We start from the raw sequence: 17,860 nt of genomic DNA on the forward strand, positions 1-17,860 counted from the left end.
TGGTTAAGGGGAGTGATGTTGGTTGTTGTAATGGTGGGGGAGATGTGGTTGGTTCAAAATAAAGATAGAAAAAGAAAAACCTCCCTCAAAGGATCACAGCCCTGTGACATGAATAATTTCCATTAAACAACGGTGGGGAAATCTAACTGAACACAGACTTATCGATCCAACTGAACTACGGACCTTTATGGAGTTCTGCGAATTTCCACAGCCATAACAATATATATATATATATATATATATATATATATATATATATATATATATATATATATATATATATGTGTGTGTGTATCCATATATACATATATATGTATATATGTATACATATATATATATATATATATATATATATATATATATATATATGTATATATTGTTGCGGAAATGGCCCTTAGTGTGTTATTACATATAGGATTAACCTAGATCCCCCATTAAATTGCATGTTTAGCCAGGTTGCTCAGTAATTGGATGTTACATGTGTGCCAGGAGGTATACCAGGCTGTTATTTGTTCGTGCATTGGTGGTGGACCGAGAGGTTCTTCTTCTTCCTTCCTCTCTCCAGACGATAGTCCCCGCCCAGCGCTCTGATGGGGAGTGGCCCAGAGAAGTGAGCGCCGGGAACAGAAGGTGGAACTGAGAGCACCGAGGTCAGTCTGCGATCGGCAGAAGGTGGAACTGAGAGCACCGAGGTCAGTCTGCGATCGGCAGAAGGTAGAACTGAGAGCACCGAGGTCAGTCTGCGATCGGCAGAAGGTGGAACTGAGAGCACCGAGGTCAGTCTGCGATCGGCAGAAGGTGAAACTGGGAGCGCCGTGGTGGTGCCGATCGGCTGTACAGGGGACGGCTGTGTCTGTTTTCGTGAGGAGCGAGCCGAAAGAGAGGCAGGGAAGGGACTGCATGAGGTCTGTCTGCCATCGGCTGGATGAGAAACGACGAGTGGGAGTCGGCGATCGACTTTTATGAGGAGAACATTGACAGGTTCATCCGGAGTGCAGTGACGGAGCCTCTGACTGTCCCTACTCACCTCACGGCTCGACGACGTCTTGGAATCCCATGGATCCAGCCTGCGGAGCCCAACACCTCGATTTGGCCTGATCCGGTGAACAGGCCAGGCCTGGCCTTGTATACTGGACCTTGTGAGAAACCAGCTGAAACCCCCCATCGATCTGACGGTCTTGTGCCGTCGACCTTACGTGGGGTCAGAACACGCGGAGGCTGCGTGCGCAAGCGGTGCCAGGAGAAGAAGGAGGACGAGCGCCATTTTGCCGCGTGGCGTGTTTGAGCTTGGGTGCTCGAATCCGTGGACATCGGCTTGTCACGAGCCACATTCGTGCTTTGACACGTTCCTCTCATCCATGAAACATCACCAAGTACTCTGTCTTGTCTGCATGTTGTTTAAGGTTTATCTTGTTGGGGTCCCCTTCGAAACCCGTAATCCGTAGCTACCTAGTTAAGAACGGGTTATAGATTAATTATAACTTTGTCATGAATGCTTTGCTTGTATCGTGTTCCCCGATGTGTCCCCAATAAATCTGGCTGATTCGTATGAAGTTGCCGCTTTGAATTAATTTGTGCCGCGCCGAGGAACGATCCGCTCGATTTGGATATAAAAATCAAAATGATTTCAGACTGGCAGAATTCGCTCAGTCTCTGACAAAACCAGTCTGTAACCGGGGTCTATTTCCCCAACTGGTAAAGTCCAGGGGTACGTTGGTATCGCGATTCGAGGCGTGTGACCCGAGGCCTGTGCCGAACCAGCCGGCGTTATAACCCCGGAGACGGCGGTGGTTAGGGTGGTGCGGAATCTGTCACATTTGGCTGTTGAGAGTAGGGTGCGAAAACCCAAACTGGTTACGGAGAGTGATTGACACCACTCGTCCGAATCCCACCACCGCTGAATCCTTAACAATGTATATATATTCATACATATATATATATATACACACACACACTAAAAGCACAATCACGTATCTCGCGTCTCTAATTGAAGGTACAACCAAGCAGTTCTCAACTAATTAATCATCCAGGCTGCGACTTGGACTGCATAATTAAATCATCACTTGGCCCTTCTCTTCAGAGAAGGATGCATAAAGCAACCAAGAAAGCTCACGCAAGGTAAGCCATTTGCTGCTTCAAACTCTACCCGAGCTAAGCTAACGAGATACCCTAGCTAATGCCTGCAGCTAACTTTCTTCAACCAAATTCATTCCTTGTTCATTCTCCACTGCCAGGTTTTTGGGCGTTCATGTGGTTCGTGGCTTTCTGTTTTCTGACTGATCAATGGCGAGCCACCAAAGAAGAGAAGGCTCCATCCTATGCACGTGATAGTGCTCGTGCTGCCATCACCTTCTGCTTCTTTTCCATCTTTTCTTGGGTAAAGTATTGAAAAACAAGTTTGACTTGTATCAAAGTCAGTAATCGACTGTAGTAGACAGTGATAGACTGAATTTGAGCAACAGAGTTGAAAGGTCTAGATAAATTGCAGGTAACGGAATTACTTGTTTGGCAGCTTGGAAATATTAGGTTGCAGGCACAATTCTCTTTCTACATGCACTTTCCGCCATTAAAAAAACGAACACATGATTGTTGTGATGTGATTTAGTTATGTGACATCATGGGATGCAGATGAGGTGCAAAGATCTGACAGAGATAAATACTGAATAATTACATGTCCATTTATTGTAACAAAATCACATAATGCTCCTTTGTGGCTAACTTTTTCACACAGGGATCAAATGTGAAAGTAACAATCTCAATACCTGGTTTGTCCACCTGCAGCAGCAATTATTGCATTGCACCATTGTCACATTTACCGTATAATCCCTCGAATCTGAGGCAGGGGTATGGCTTTCCACTCCAGAATCGGCTCCTATTACAGCTCATCGAGGGTCTGTGGCTGTCTTGGCAGGGTCGAGGAATGATATCCCAGAAATGTTCAATTTGATTTAAATATGGCGAGATGGCAAGCAAGACATTAATTTTGGCATTGACAAGAACGGTCATTGTTCAAATGGTCCTGTGAGCTGGAGCATTATCCTGCATAAAGATGATTCCTAGACAATGTTGTTGAATAGTAGGCAATATATGTTTTATCTGTGTCGGAGTGGCGACCCATCCAGGATTGTGCCCAATCGCCCAGGAGACTGCTTTGGCAGCACCGACGTCCTGCACTGAGTATGGTCCCAATGGATGGATGGATATGTTTTTGTAAGGTCTCATTAATGTATAGATCTGCCGTCAGATTACCATGGATACTGATCAAGTTGATGTGAAACTTTCAGCAATACCATCCCACATCATGACATTTCTACTTCCAAAATTTGCAGCTTCTGCTGGGGAATATAACTCATTGTGTCTTCTGTAGATTTGTGCACAGCCATTATGCCTTCAAGGACAAACCTGGATTTGTCGCTGAACATAACACTTGGTCATTGCTTCCGTGTCCATCGGAGGTCAGGCTAATTTGACCACTGCATGTGTGCTTGGATGTCTCACTGTGCAAGTCTTGGATGCTGAACAGGATGACGAGCACGGATCCCTTAATCAGAGAGACGCCTCAAGATGGTGTTAACACTTATACTGTGAGGTCCAGGGAGTCTGTTTGCAGTACTCTGGGTTGTTTGAAACCATTTTCGTAGATGAGTCGTGCGAATGTATCTGTCCTGAACGAGAGTCATTGTCATGGGACGTCCACTTCTTGACATATCTTTTGTTGATCCAGGTGCTTTATAATGTCTTCTGAGGTCATAAACAGTTCCTCTCCTGACGTTAAAGAGCCTTGCAACATGGCTAATGGAAGATCCTGCTTGAAGGTGTCCAATTATTTGATTCCTCTCATTTTCTGTCAGATGTGGCATTGTAATGGATTGTTAAAGGATGTCATCGGTGTGTTTTTATTGGATGATCCACATGCTGGTATCTCAGACAGACCATTTGCAATTTGCTCAGAATTCCTCATGTCACCTCTAAAAATCTAAGGGTGCCTGAGCAGCACATGCTGAACGATTATTGCATGAAGCAATTATGTTACATGAAAACTAATCAAGTGTTCTGCACATCCCTCGTGCCAAGAAGGTACTTCGAATGGACGCTAGAACAGTCCTTCAACAATTACATTATCAATTCCACATATTTGGTTTTTATGGTAGAGAGGGTAATACTATACTTGTAAAAGTAAAAATAAAAATATGGCTGGAACATTTAACAGTTTAAACGCTATCAAAGGGCATGAGACTTCCAATCAATTACTTAATGTTTCAAGGGTTAACTTTTAATCTTTCAGTTTTTGTAAGTGATGTACTCATGGAAGAGATTGTACTTATTTCAAATGAAGGACAATGGTATTTAGAGGCACACGTTTACTTTTACAATGCCCGCAAATAACGCATTGTTGTATATTGTTGTCATGTCTTTATGCCTTTATTATTTTTATGTTTGTGTACACCAAGTCAAGACTCAAGGAAGTGCAAGGTGACAAGGGGGGGGGGGATGCAATGCAATGAGAGTGGCACAGTTGGACAGTATGTAGACAACAAGGGAATGAATGAACAGGAAGAGAATGGAGAAGGTGGAAGGAAACATTGCAACATGCAAATAGGTGAGGAGAAGTAGGGAAGGGTTCACGAGGATAAAAAAAGATCAAAGGTTGGGGTGGAGAATGACGAGGTTGTGAAGTCCTGCCAATTTGAATACCTGGAGGGAAGAGTGGAATTGAACATCGAGGAAGGAAGTTCCACAAGTGGTAAAAATGCAGAGGAATGGAGGTGAGCGGTGAGCCTATGTATTATGTGAGTTTCACAAGTAGGAGTTTGCTGGAAGAAGGTATGCAACCTGCAGTGACTCGAGAAGGATGAAGGGATGAAAGAGCAGATGGAGAAAGACTTGAGTGGTGGTAAAAAACAGAGTTGCCACCAAAGATGTCTGCAATGAGAAAGCAGTACGCTCTGTACTCCTGGCTTCTTTCTGGGAGATGTCAATGATGTTGAGAATTTTGGATTCCATAGCATCCAGGAGTGATAGGTTTGAAGCTGGGGTGCCGAATCATACAGAAAGCTCACTGCTGTGTTGACTATGGACAAAAGCCTTGTAGTTAGAAGAAAAATACGTTTTAGCATGACAGGATGCCCAGACTATGGCTATCTTAGTAAGGAAACTTTGATATATATATGACCTTCCCAGGAAAGTTAGTGTGATGATGAGGCTGAGAAGTTGGAGATAGTGCATCTCTTCCAGTATATGACTGTGGAAATAAATAGGTGGGTTTGTTTAACGATCCTTCTGGAGAGACAAGATGGCTGCTACATTTGCCTGGTTTGAAAGAGATGTTCCAAGTGGTTGACCAGAATTTGATAGCCTCAACATCATCACTTGTCCCAGGCATCTTCACTGGAAGGCCACATCTCCAAGGAAGCAGGACACTCTGACCAGATCCCCCTCGAGATCGAATAGAGAAGAAATGTTGAATAATTGTCTGTATTGTGCGAGTTGAGAGGAAGTTGTCATTAAATGGTGTACAGTGTTGAGTTCAAGGTGACAAGGTAGGTAAAACGGGTCCTGAGTTGAGTCGAGTTTGTGTTGATAGGTTTTAAGTGCCGGGTGGTAACCGGAAGAAGTCTAGATAATGTTACGCTGGAGGAGCGTGGGAAAGTTTGTTCAGATAGATGGATGGATCATGAGGTGTGGATTGTTGAGTTCTATAATTAATTGTTGTGCTGTTGCTACAGAGCAACGGTGGTGATGTGATTGTGAATGTTTTTCTTATGACATGTTTAAGCCCCCTCGTGTGTTTAAAGGCGGAGGTGGCACGTTTGAAAAGATGGTGCTTTATAGTCAATTGCTGGTGAGATATTTTTGTGTCTGAGAGGGGGTGTCGTGAGTATCTGGACACTTGATGGCGCAAAGGTGTTCTAGTGTTCAAATGGAATTGATGAAGAGTGTGCCTCTGATGTCAAGGTGGTGTTGGAAGGGAAGTATTGTTTTGATTTCAGTGTGGAGGTGATTTTATGTTGGTGAATTGGGTGTAGTCTGTGATGGTTCTGAGTGCTTTGTTTTGTGTTATTTGAAGTTTTAATGCATTTTGGTTTTTTTTGGATATGGTGGGTGCCCAAGTTCCACTAGCAGAGATAATGGTGGTTCAGACAAAGTTTTTGTAAATTGTGGTTGGAGATAAGTTTTTTTGTTGACCAAACTTGGTATTGGTTAATGCTTTTCGTATATCAAGTTTTTGGTTAAGTTTAGCTGTCGTTTGTTGTATATGTTTAGCGAAAGTCATGGGAGTGTTAAGTGTGACTCCAAGCATTTTGGGGTTTTATTTTGGGCGAGTTGTTGGGTGTACATTGTGATTTGTTGGGTGGTAGTCGGATTCACGTTTGTCCGGGGTTAGGAGAGTGATTGTTGTTTTAGTTAGCAAGACATTGATTCTCTTAAGTGCGAGCTCGTGTTGGAATTGTGTTGTTTGGTTTTTTTGGATACACAGTTGAGGCTCATGGAAGAGCTCATACAACTTTTGGTCAAATATATCCCGCCAGCCCGGTGGTGGAATGTGGAAGTGTACGGTATACTCTTGAGCCACCGGATAAAAAGAAAAAGAGGTTTTCCACACCATCATAAAGGCCAATGTATACCAGGAACAAGACTGGGCCCAAGCACTTCCTTATGGCACTACTTCCTCTACTGGGAGCGATGAAAGAATTACATTGAGAGTTGCATTGACCGTGCGAGTGAAAGAAATCAGCAAATTAGGAAATAAGGTGGCCCTGTATTTCACTGGCATGAAGTTTAGCAAACAGAGCGAGTTGTCTCCAATGACCGAGATATGTCCAGAGACATGGCCCTTCCCTCTTGCTGGAGATTCATGGCTTCAAGCCATCTTTGAAAGAGATACAGCAGCTTATTCAAAGTTGAGTGTCTGCGATGGAATCCAAACTGATGGCCAGAGATCAGGCCATTAAAAAAAACAAAAAACAAGGAAAGATGATGCGATCCTGATGATGATGGGCTTCATGACTTCCATGACGATTATGGATAACTGGAAGAAAGCTAACCAGTTGTAGTTGAGAGGATCTGTTTGTTTGTTGTTTTACCCTTCTTCTGTATTGTACTGACATTGGCTATCTGTCAAGGTGCCTTGAGGTGGCCCAAATTCGAGAGCTGTTTGTTAAGAACTCATCTACCATTTGTTTTGAAAGGCTCAGTGGGATATTTAATGTCCAGCAACTAACACTGGTAGACAACACACCAAGCTTAACGTGCATCCAAGGAATGGCACACTTTAGGATGCAATGCCCTTCCTGCGAAACACCATTCTGATAGTTTATAGTTCGGTTGGGAATCGAACCCAGACTCTCTCGGAGGAGAGGGGACATCAAATATTCCACCACAGTTGTACATTTATTAAACTGATGTCAATTTTGCGCACAACTACAGCGTTCCGTGGTGTTTTCCAAAGTCTGGAATTAACAGGATTGGGACACTCAATGTATGCTTGACCCACAAATCAACTGATGTGCCAGAAAATTTTAAAACGAGTGCACATTCTTATACGTCAGTTAATTTGAACCAATTAGATCTTCATAAAACAAGTTGACTGGTCCCTCTGAATTCCATATAATTGAGGTACAACTGTATTACTTAAGATTATATGAAGGTCGGATGGGGGAGGGCGTTAATGTTGGTGCCTATGTGCGATTCAGGATCATTGAGAAGTCTTATTAAAACTATTTTTCAAACTCCAAGTTTTAATTAAATTTTCTGGACTGCAGGACTACGTATGCCAGGCACAAACGTTAGTAAAATAAGGAGCATACAGTGGTGCCGTGCACAATCCGGATGAGAAGAAATAAATCGAACATTTCATTCAATTACCTCTGCCATAGAAGGTGGGTGAATGTTATGTTTTCACTCCTATCTGTCTGTCTGTCTGTCTGTCTTTGTTTGTCTGTCTGTGAGCAGGATATCTCAAAAGGTGATTGATGGATGAGTTCGGACGAAACTCGGTGGACAGGTTGGGTGTGTGACAAGGAAGAATTGATTCGATTTTGGTGAAGATCCGAATCCAGATGTGGCTACAAGAATTATTTAATTCTTTAAGTTATTCTTCACCTTTTGAGAGACAGGGCCAAGCACTATATATAGCATGATATCTCAAAAAGTTATGGACGGATTCGGATGAAACTTTGTGGATGAGTTGGTTCGATGACAACAAGACGATTCGATTTCGGTTGAGGTCCGGATGCAGATCCGGCGTATCGGTGGGATTGCGTCATTTTTGCTCCTTTTATCCCAGGTATTGTTACTTCTCATCCTGCAGCTCAGTCCATCTCCCCTCCTCCCTCAAAAATACAAACAAGATATCTCTTCTTCTTCACTCCGAAAAACACCCAATAACCAACAACAACAACATTGGGGAAAAAAAAATACAAACTCTAATGTCAGTGCTCAGTTACTCATTTCCCGATCATTTCTTGTTCTCGATATCCTCATGCTGAATCTTCACTGAATAAAACGCTTCTCTTCCTTTAAACCTCTTCACAACATTAAAAACAATGCTTCCAAAATGTATTTTTTAATGCACAACCCATTCATTCTTCTTCATCATCAAAAGCACTTTATTTTCTCTTTGACAAGGCTTATCTCCCCCAAAACATCTTCACCCCTAAATGCTTCGTTCATCCAGCTTCCTTTCACTTACAGCCGAACTGTCCTCCATGCTTTCAACCAAAAACATTCTCACCACAACTCCACCCATGATGTCTGTCACAGGTTATCCAATCTGGGAATCCTGAGGTGTCAATTTTGCAGAGGCTGTGCGCCATTGACAATAATTTCCCCTTTACATCCATTCATGGTGTCAAATCCCTCCATGTCAGTCCCATCCCACCAATCTGCTCCACCCCCCCCCAAATCCTGCTCCTTCTCAGCTTCTCCCCCTCATCCTGCCCCTTCTCAGCTTCTCCCCCCTCATCCTGCCCCTTCTCAGCTCCCCGCCTCCACTCCTCCACCTCCTGGCTTCGCCCCCTCCCAGCACCCTCCCAGCTTCTCCTCGGCCCACACCCTCTACCTGCTCTTTCCGCATCCCTAAGTCATATTAGCAGCTCCTCCCCCCATCCCTAAATGTGTGCTCATTAAACATCCAGGCCTCTGCTCCAACCTGATAGATCTATAAATCCAGGCCTGCTGATAAACCGGACATCATCTGTTTAACAGAATCCTTCCTTCCATGGGACGTCTCTGACTGCTTAGTGTCTCTCTCTGGCTATTGTCTCCTCTGGTTTGATTGACCTGAACCCTATCCTGGCGGCGGAGTTGCACTGTACATCACGAACTCCATTTCTCACTGTCTGTGTACTAATCTTACATCTTCCACACCCTAGGAGTACCTCTGGCTGTGACTTCCCCTCCGCTCCCACCTCATGTTTGTCTGTGTGCTGTACCGTCCTCTCAACAGTGACGACTCTATCTACATTTCTCTCAGACGACATTGACCAATTTTTATCCACTCATCCCAACTCTTTCTTCCTTCTATGTGGTGATTTCAAATGTTACCATGCTGGGTGTGGGTACCTCTCTCACCAGCCATGACACTTCTGCAATGGACTTCTGTGACTGCATGGGAATGACTCGATCTGTGAACTTTCCTCCCGAAATTTCACCCAATGGCAAATCTTTGCTCCTGGATTTGGTGATGACCAACTTCTGTGCCAATTTGTCTTGCTCATACTCTGCCACAATTGGCTCACCTGATCATGTGATTGTGAAAGTCAACGTCTCTCTCACCATTCTAAGAGAACAGTCTCAGTGCAGGCAAGTCTGGCAGTTCATCACTCAGGCAAACTGGCAGGGACTGCAAGCATCACACTGCAGTACTAGTCTCCCACATCTACTGACTCAGCCTGGAAATTCTTCCACATAAACATGCTTTCTCTTATGCACAGATTCCTCCCCTCTTCAGTTATCTTACCCATACTCCCGCTGTTGTTAGTCTGAATCCTGTGGTGAGGCAGTTGCCCGAAAACAACTTGCATTCTCTTCCTGGAAGGCAAATTCAACTGAAGGCAATCTCATATAAATCCTCAAACTCCACACCAAGTGTGCGCCCACTGTCAGGAGAGCCAGAAAACATCTGTTCAACCTCAAGAATGAACTTTCAAACTTCCCTCCCTCCTCTAGATCTGGTGGTGCCTTGTTAAATCTGTTTCTGGTGAATGCTCCCCGTCCACTCCTTCCCTCATTTCAAATGCCACCACAGCTGACTCCTCTCATGAGAAGGCCGAATGCCTCAATTCTGTGGTTGCTTGAAAATCTTGTGTCCCGAATCTCTATCTCTATCTCTCTATCCTTCCCAGTCATACCCAACTGCTCCTGGACTCTGTGTATTTTGCTCCTGAGAAGGTGCAAAAGTTTCTGGCAACCCTCGACTCAAACTCTGCAACTGGATCAGACGGCATCAGTTCACGTGTCCTAAAAACCTGCTCTGCTGCTCTTGCACCTTCTCTAAAAAAATGGGGCCAAAAACGATATACAGTGTCTACAGAAAGTCTACACCCCGTTTCAAAATCTTTACCTTTTATTGCTCCAATAGCCTGGAATAAAATTGCATTAAATCAGACTTTTCTACCTTTATTCACACATCGTAACCCATAGGTTACAAGTGAAAAATTCTACAAATTTCAGGAAATTAATTAAAACTACAAAAATGAAATATCTTGGTTGGATAAGTGTCCACCCCCCTGATAATGGTAATTGTAAATAAAAAGTAAAAATTTTAAATTATAAGTATAAATTGTAAATTAAGGCCCAGTCACACCTTGACGTTTTAGCCAGGAATGGCAACGTATAAAAATGCACGTAAAACGTTGGCGTACGCTGAAGTTTTGAGGTTTTTTTTTTAAAGTTTTGGTCGTATTCATAACGTGTTGGTCATATGCATAACGTATTAGTCACGGGCACAGAACGTTTCGTTGTGTTAAAGATAACTTATACCAACGAATGCTTAGCCTGTTGTCGGCGTTCACAACCTATGCCCAACGATAGTTTAACTTAGTCATAGCACGCTAAAAGTATCGCCGACGAACTCGTGGCATTCTCTGTTAAAAACCTGCCGCACGCAGATTTAAATCATAACCGCCTGAAAATTGGAAGTGTCAAAATCGCAGTCACACCTTGACGATTTAGCCAGCGTATGCCGACCTATGAAAAATGTGTCTAAAACGCTGGGACACGTCGAATACGGTATGGGTAAGTTGTGTATACGTTAGGAGCATGATGAAAAACAATGAAGTACGCTGGCATATTACGTGGTACGTCTAGTACGTCGTGAAATTTCAAGCATGCTGAAAATTTTACAACGTACTCGACGTATGGCTCACAAGTTCCGCATACACAGGCGTAAGTTATCAGCACGCTCCGCAATCGTTTACACACGTCGGCCACACGTTACTTGTAAGTTACTCATAAGTCGAAACACGTCGAGGTAATGTTTACCATACCCGGAACTTAATTTTTAGCCTACGAGTAACGTGCTTTGAACCTATTAGTAGCGTGCTTTGAACCTATATGTAACGTATCTCAAACGCACATTGGCGTAAGTAGACGAATTCGATTGACGTCTTTCGCACGACCACAGAACTTACTGAACGTGTTTCTAACTTACAGCTACCGTATAATGGCGATTTGGCAGCGTTTAGGGGAATTGGTATATACAAATGGGCTTCACAAGAGGAATCTGTCAGTGTTCCAGACTCCATGTTAAGTAGATGTCAATGTCAGAAGCAGTAGTAGTAGTAGTAGTAGTAGTAGTAGTTCGAGAGAATTTAGTGATGTCGATGTTATTTGTAGTAGTAGTTCGCGAGAATTTAGTGATGTCGATGTTAGTAGTAGTAGTAGTAGTAGTAGTAGTAGTAGTAGTAGTAGTAGTAGTAGTAGTAGTAGTAGTTCGAGAGAATTTAGTGATGTCGATGTTATTAGTAATAGTAGTTCGAGAGAATTTACTGATGTCGATGTTGGTGGTAGTAGTAGTATTACTTTCAAGTAAAGTGTTGCAAAGTGTGAACAACGTTCGTGTAGCGTGCTTACAAAACGTTACTCACAGGTTAGAAATAAGTTTCGGGTATGTTAAACATTACCTCGACGTGTTTCGACTTATGAGTAACTTACAAGTAACGTGTTTCAACGTGTGTCAATGATTGCATAACGTGCCTACAACTCATGGCCAGCGTAGCAGAACGTGTGAGTCATACGCCGACATACATCGTAAAATTTCAAGCATCAAAAAATTCGAGGAAAACCCAAAAGTTCAACATTTAAAGCCAGCGTACTACGACGTATGGCAGTGTTTTTCAGCGTGCTCTCAATGTTATCAAAACTTACCCATAACGTATTCGACGTGTACCAGCGTTTTACACAAATTTTCCAAAAATCGGCATAAGCTGACTAAAACGTCAGGGTGTGACTGGGCCTTTAGCTGCGGTGCAACCAATCACCTTCAAAATCACACACCAAGTTAATTGGCCTCTACCTGTGTTGAATAGGTGAATCGGTATATTTCAGAGTGAAATCAGCTGTTCCTCGAAGTTTCCTCTGCTGGTTAGTGCATTCTCAACCATGCAACGATGAGCAAAGACCCAACCATGAGCATGAAGGAGCTTTCAAAAGACCGGGATAAAGTTGTGGAAAGGCACAGATCAGGGGATGGGTATAAAAACATTTTAAAAGGCCTTGAATATCTCTTGGAGCACAGTCAAGACAATCATTAACAAGTCGAAGGCAGATGGTACCACCAAGACTCTGCCTAGATCAGGCCGTCCCTCCAAACTGGATGACCAAACAAGGAGGAGACTGATCAGAGAGGCCATCAAGAGGTTAATGGCAACTTTGAAAGAGCTAGTATGCCTTTATGGCAAAGACTGGTCACTGTGTGCATGTGACAACAATATCCTAAGCACTCCACAAGTCTGGCCTGTACAATAGGGTGGCAAGAAGGAAGCCATTACTCAAAACTGCCCACCTTGAATCCCATTTGAAGTATGCAAAAAAAACACTCCAGTTATTTTGAAGCCATGTGGCAAAACGTTTGCAGTATTAGGAAACCAAAATGGAACGTTTTGGCCTGAATGCAAAACGTTACGTTTGGTGCAAACCCAACACAGCACATCACCCAAAGAACACCATCCCTACTGTGAAGCATGCTGGTGGCAGCGTCATGTTATGGGGATGTTTCTCATCAGCAGGGACTGGGACACTTGTCAGGGTAGAAGGGAAAATGGATGGAGTAAAATACAGAAAAATCCGAGAAGAAAACCTGCTGTCCTCTGCAACAAAGCTGAAATTGCGACAGAAGTTCACCTTTCAGCATGACAATGACCCAAAGCACAAAGCTATAACTACACTGGAGTGGCTAAGGAATAAAAAGATAAATCTACTGAGTGGCCAACCTGAGTCAGAGTCCCAACCTAAATCCAATCGAAAATCTGTGGCATGACTTGAAGATTGCTGTCCATCAATGCTCCCCACAAAACTTAACTGACCTTGAACCATTTTGTGCAGAAAAATTGGCAAATGTTGCCAAATCAAGGTGTGCAAAGTTGGTAGAGACCTATCCCAAAAGACTCACAGCTGGAATTGCTGTGAAAGGTGCTTCCACCAATTATTCACTCACGGGGGTGGACACTTATTGAACCAAGATATTATAGTTTTGTATTCTTAATTAGTTTTCTGCAATTTGTGGAATTTGTTTTTCACTTGGAAGTTGTGGCTTACGATGTATAAAGGTGGAAAAAAAAGTCTGATTTAATGCAATTTAATTCCAGGCTACAAGGCAATAAAAGGTGAAAATTTTGAAAGGGGGTGTAGTCTTTCTTTCGGCACTGTATAGCATATTTCAAAAGGTTATGGACGAATTCGGACAAAACAAGGTGGATGAGTTGGTTAGGTGACAAGAACAAGCCAATTCGATTTCGGTTCAGGATCCAGATTGGGCCTATCGGTGGGATACAAAACATAACTATTCAGCCTGGCGGAGGTATGCACTCTACCAAGAGCCCTTTTAGTTTTCAATGCATCCATCTCCACAGCAACATCCTGGAGCATATAAAGCATGGTTTCAAAGGATTTAAAAGATCAGAGATGTCGATGTAGGGGTACAAGTACAAAATTTGTGGCAAAATTTGGCACAAATAAGCATTGTTCCAAAAGAATCAAATCAAAAAAAGAAAGTTCCAAAAAGTTCCAATCAAAAAGAAACCACAGCACAATTGATAGAAATTGCCTAATACCCCAGAATACTTATTTGTTGCTCATTGCATAATCGAAGGCCTCCAGGAAATGAATTTTGTGCAGTGGCTAGTGATGCCTCTTCTCTCCAGCAGGGGTCAGTAAACCACTTGCACTGTGTCACGTGTACAGGCGAAAAACATAAGTCGTCTCCCCACCATCAAGGGGAGGGAAAGGGGGTATTTTCTGCCATGACATGACTCTAGCTACCCTGAGCATGAGCATGGTTTTTGATTCTCTTATTTTTAGATGGACTGCACTTACTGTACAGAGAGTACCCCTTATTACCCCGCACACCCAAAATGAAAAGCTCGGTTAAGCAATTGGTTCAATTGTGTTTGTCTGTCGGTCTGTTATTCTGTCGACAAATGTCAGTTTATGGTCGAGGACCAACTTGATTTCAATTGAATGTTATATTTTGAAAACGAATCGGAACATGAATCGCGGAAAATAAACCTGTAGTTCTGCAGTACTTTGGCTTTAATACTGACCCGACTGCACATGCGCAGAGAGGAGTGAGGTAATTTTTTTACTCTGTCTATCTGGTAGTCAGACAAAATTGAAAATCATTCCAAATAGGAAACTCACTGTTTTTAAGGATGTCAGAAAGTACACAAACAATAGCTACAAAGAACGAATGCAACAAGTTAAATAAGGTGGTGTAAAAGATGCTGCATCAATGGCGGAAAACTTCCAGAATGTTTTTTTTTATACTACTTTTAAAACCTTTATTTTATTTCAATTTAATTATATACTTGAACAATGTAGAACACAAATCACCTTTTTAGCACTTTCAAAACCCGTCCGTTTCGCAGTATTTGAACTAAATATTACCGCATTTTATGTCATCATGACCAATCAAATTTGCTGCTCCTTGTTTCTCAAGAACGGGTTATTTAGACTTCAGTAAACCATCAGGAATGATTGATGTTTAAATCTGCGGCAAGAATTAACTTGATGCCGTGGAACGCCTTCATCCCACTTGGGTTGAGCACCATGGCAATGATGAGCCAAATGGTCTCATTTCTTGTGTGAGGTCACACAGGATCGTGTAATGACTAATAATACTGTGTCGTCCTGTGGCGAATGTGGACCCTTTGTATATTAATTTCCCTTTGTATGTTAATTTCCATTCTGCAAACACAATATAAATTAAGTACTTCAATGCAATTGGTTCGATTTCCGACAAATAATTCCCCTTCTGTACAAGACGTAGAAGGGTCCAAAAGCCAAGCTCTGCCCCTCTCTCTCCCCCCGAGGGGATGCTGATCGGCCAGAGCACCATTGTTTTCTGTTTTAACATCGATTTGCTTGATAATCGCTATTTTTTTATTGTGACGTTGACCTAGCTCGTTTTACAATAACGTGATGCAGATAATTTCGGGGCAATTGGCCCAGGGGTATGGAACTGGATAGAAATCAAAAAGGACACACACACACACACACACACACACACACACACACACACACACACACACACACACACACACACACACACACACACACACACACACACACACACACACACACACACACACACACACACACACACACACACAGACATATATACATATGATATGATAACATTGTGCAGAGAAAATTCAGATGAAGAGAAGATCTATTATTTCCTTTTGTAAAATTTAAATGGTCCTTTATTCCATCCTCAATGAGAGGAAAGGTAGATTGTTTTTTTTTTTTTCCAAATGCACTACCAGGTTTTAAAAGGTAGCAAAGGTGCACCATCCTTGCATTATTGAATGAATTTGTCTGTCCCTTCTTTCACAGGCTGCAAGCGTGTTCCTGGCTTACAAACGCTTCCGCTTGGGTGTCGATTCCACCTTTTCCGAGAGCTACGTGGACCCCGGGCAGACAAGCCAGGAGGCACCATTTACCAAACCCTACCCGTCGAGCGGTCCGGTTGAGCACGTCGACTCGTACCAGCGGTCTGACCCCTTCCCTGATGGCATGGCCGAAGGTCTGGGTTACCAGTCACAGCCATATTGAGGTCGCATATATATCTATATCTATATATATGTCAGTGAGGGGAGGGGGTGGGGGTTCGGGGCTAAAAATCCAGCAAAACATTCGGTGTCTGGTTTGATCCGTTATCTATCTGAGAGTTCCACACGTCCTCAAGTGAAGAACCGTGGTGGATGGTGATCACTGCAGCATCAAGCCCACAAAACAAAATAAGACAAATCTGCTCGAATACCGCAAATTTACCTTTCCTTCCACCACCACAATATCACACGACATTTTGACAGAATTTTTTTGGAAATCCCACTCAGCCAGTGGCGTAAATCCATCGACGTTAGGAAACAAAATGGCGGATAACGAATCACCATGGCGACGCGTTCACCGTGCAACGTGACGAGCTTGGTGCGAGGAAGAAATTGATTTCATCGATCAAACGTCCGCAATCTCGGCGTTAACATCAATACTCACCCGATAACAAGAGCTGCTCGCAGATCTTCCCCATATTATCGCGTGTTTGTTAACGAAAGCGTTCATTTTGCATGTATTTGATTAAAAGCGATGGTGTTTCTCTTTTTGGGCGGTGTATTAGTAACGGACGTAATTCTAATTAAGCGCACCAGTAGGTTAAAAAGGAAATATTTGCATTTTCATGAGTCACACGTGACGTGTGATGCCGGTGAAGAGAAACAAGGGAGAGTGGGGGGGGGGATCTAATTATCACCTGTGCCTCCATCGGTGAGAGAGTAGAAACAATCCCATTGTGTAAAATTGTGTCAATGGAGTCGTGTATTCCTGGTTTGCTGTGTATACTGTACGAGAGAGAGAGAGAGAGAGAGAGAGAGAGAGAGAGAGAGAGAGAGAGAGAGAGAGAGAGAGAGAGAGAGAGAGAGAGAGAGAGAGAGAGAGAGAGAGAGAGAGAGAGAGAGAGATATATATATATATATATATATATATATATATATATATATATATATATATATATATATATATATATATATATATATATAGTGCTTCGTGAAAGCATCCGTGACTTGCTGTGTTATCAGAACGTGGAATCGGTGAATGACAAACCCCCACATACCGTTATTATTGGGTGGTACAGTTTAAATCTCCTGGACAATGTAAACGGTTTTGTTGTTCGTGTTGAACAAACGAACAAATAAATAAATAAGTAAGTAAATAAAAGCATGTGTTCGTGCCACTTGTGTAGACCCATGAAGGTATATCGAATGTAGCAATAAAATTCTTGTGAAAGAGCCGATATCAATGATTATATCATGACGTCACGTGCACGCCGAATCCGCACGGCGCTGGTGGTACTCCCTAATGCGGCCACCGCTTCGCACCGAAACGAAGCATCGGTTCCATTTTTCGGCCCATCGGGCGCGATGTGATCTCCTGTATAGTTTACCTGATACTACTGTACCTGAACTCCCGAAGGTAATGTTCGGTGTGTTTCACCTTGATTTACCTTCGACCCTCACCTGTGCCGCGTCTGTTTTCTCCCCCAGCATCTCTCGAATCGTTCCGGTTTTGAGTACGAGGACTGTACTGTTATACTGCTGCTATCTTTCCTCATGTTTAAAACAAAAAAAAAAATCAAAAAAAAAAT

The 17,860-nt window shown here is 42.9% G+C and overlaps 1 protein-coding gene across 1 annotated transcript in view; it reads left to right on the top strand.

Annotated features, from left to right (window-relative positions):
- Positions 1-17,509, top strand: part of LOC147021166 (synaptogyrin-1-like) — a 54,901-nt gene extending 37,392 nt beyond the window's left edge. Inside the window, exons 3-4 of the mRNA XM_085891010.1 lie at positions 2,235-2,377; positions 16,057-17,509. Coding sequence (XP_085747136.1) covers positions 2,235-2,377; positions 16,057-16,275 — 362 coding nt within the window. The 3' untranslated portion in view covers positions 16,276-17,509. The remainder of the gene's footprint in view (positions 1-2,234; positions 2,378-16,056) is intronic.
- The last annotated feature ends 351 nt before the right edge of the window (positions 17,510-17,860 follow it).

This window comes from Eptatretus burgeri, chromosome 8, assembly GCF_056783735.1.
Source record: "Eptatretus burgeri isolate ZD-2024b chromosome 8, Ebu_testis_v1, whole genome shotgun sequence".
Taxonomy (NCBI): domain Eukaryota; kingdom Metazoa; phylum Chordata; class Myxini; order Myxiniformes; family Myxinidae; genus Eptatretus; species Eptatretus burgeri.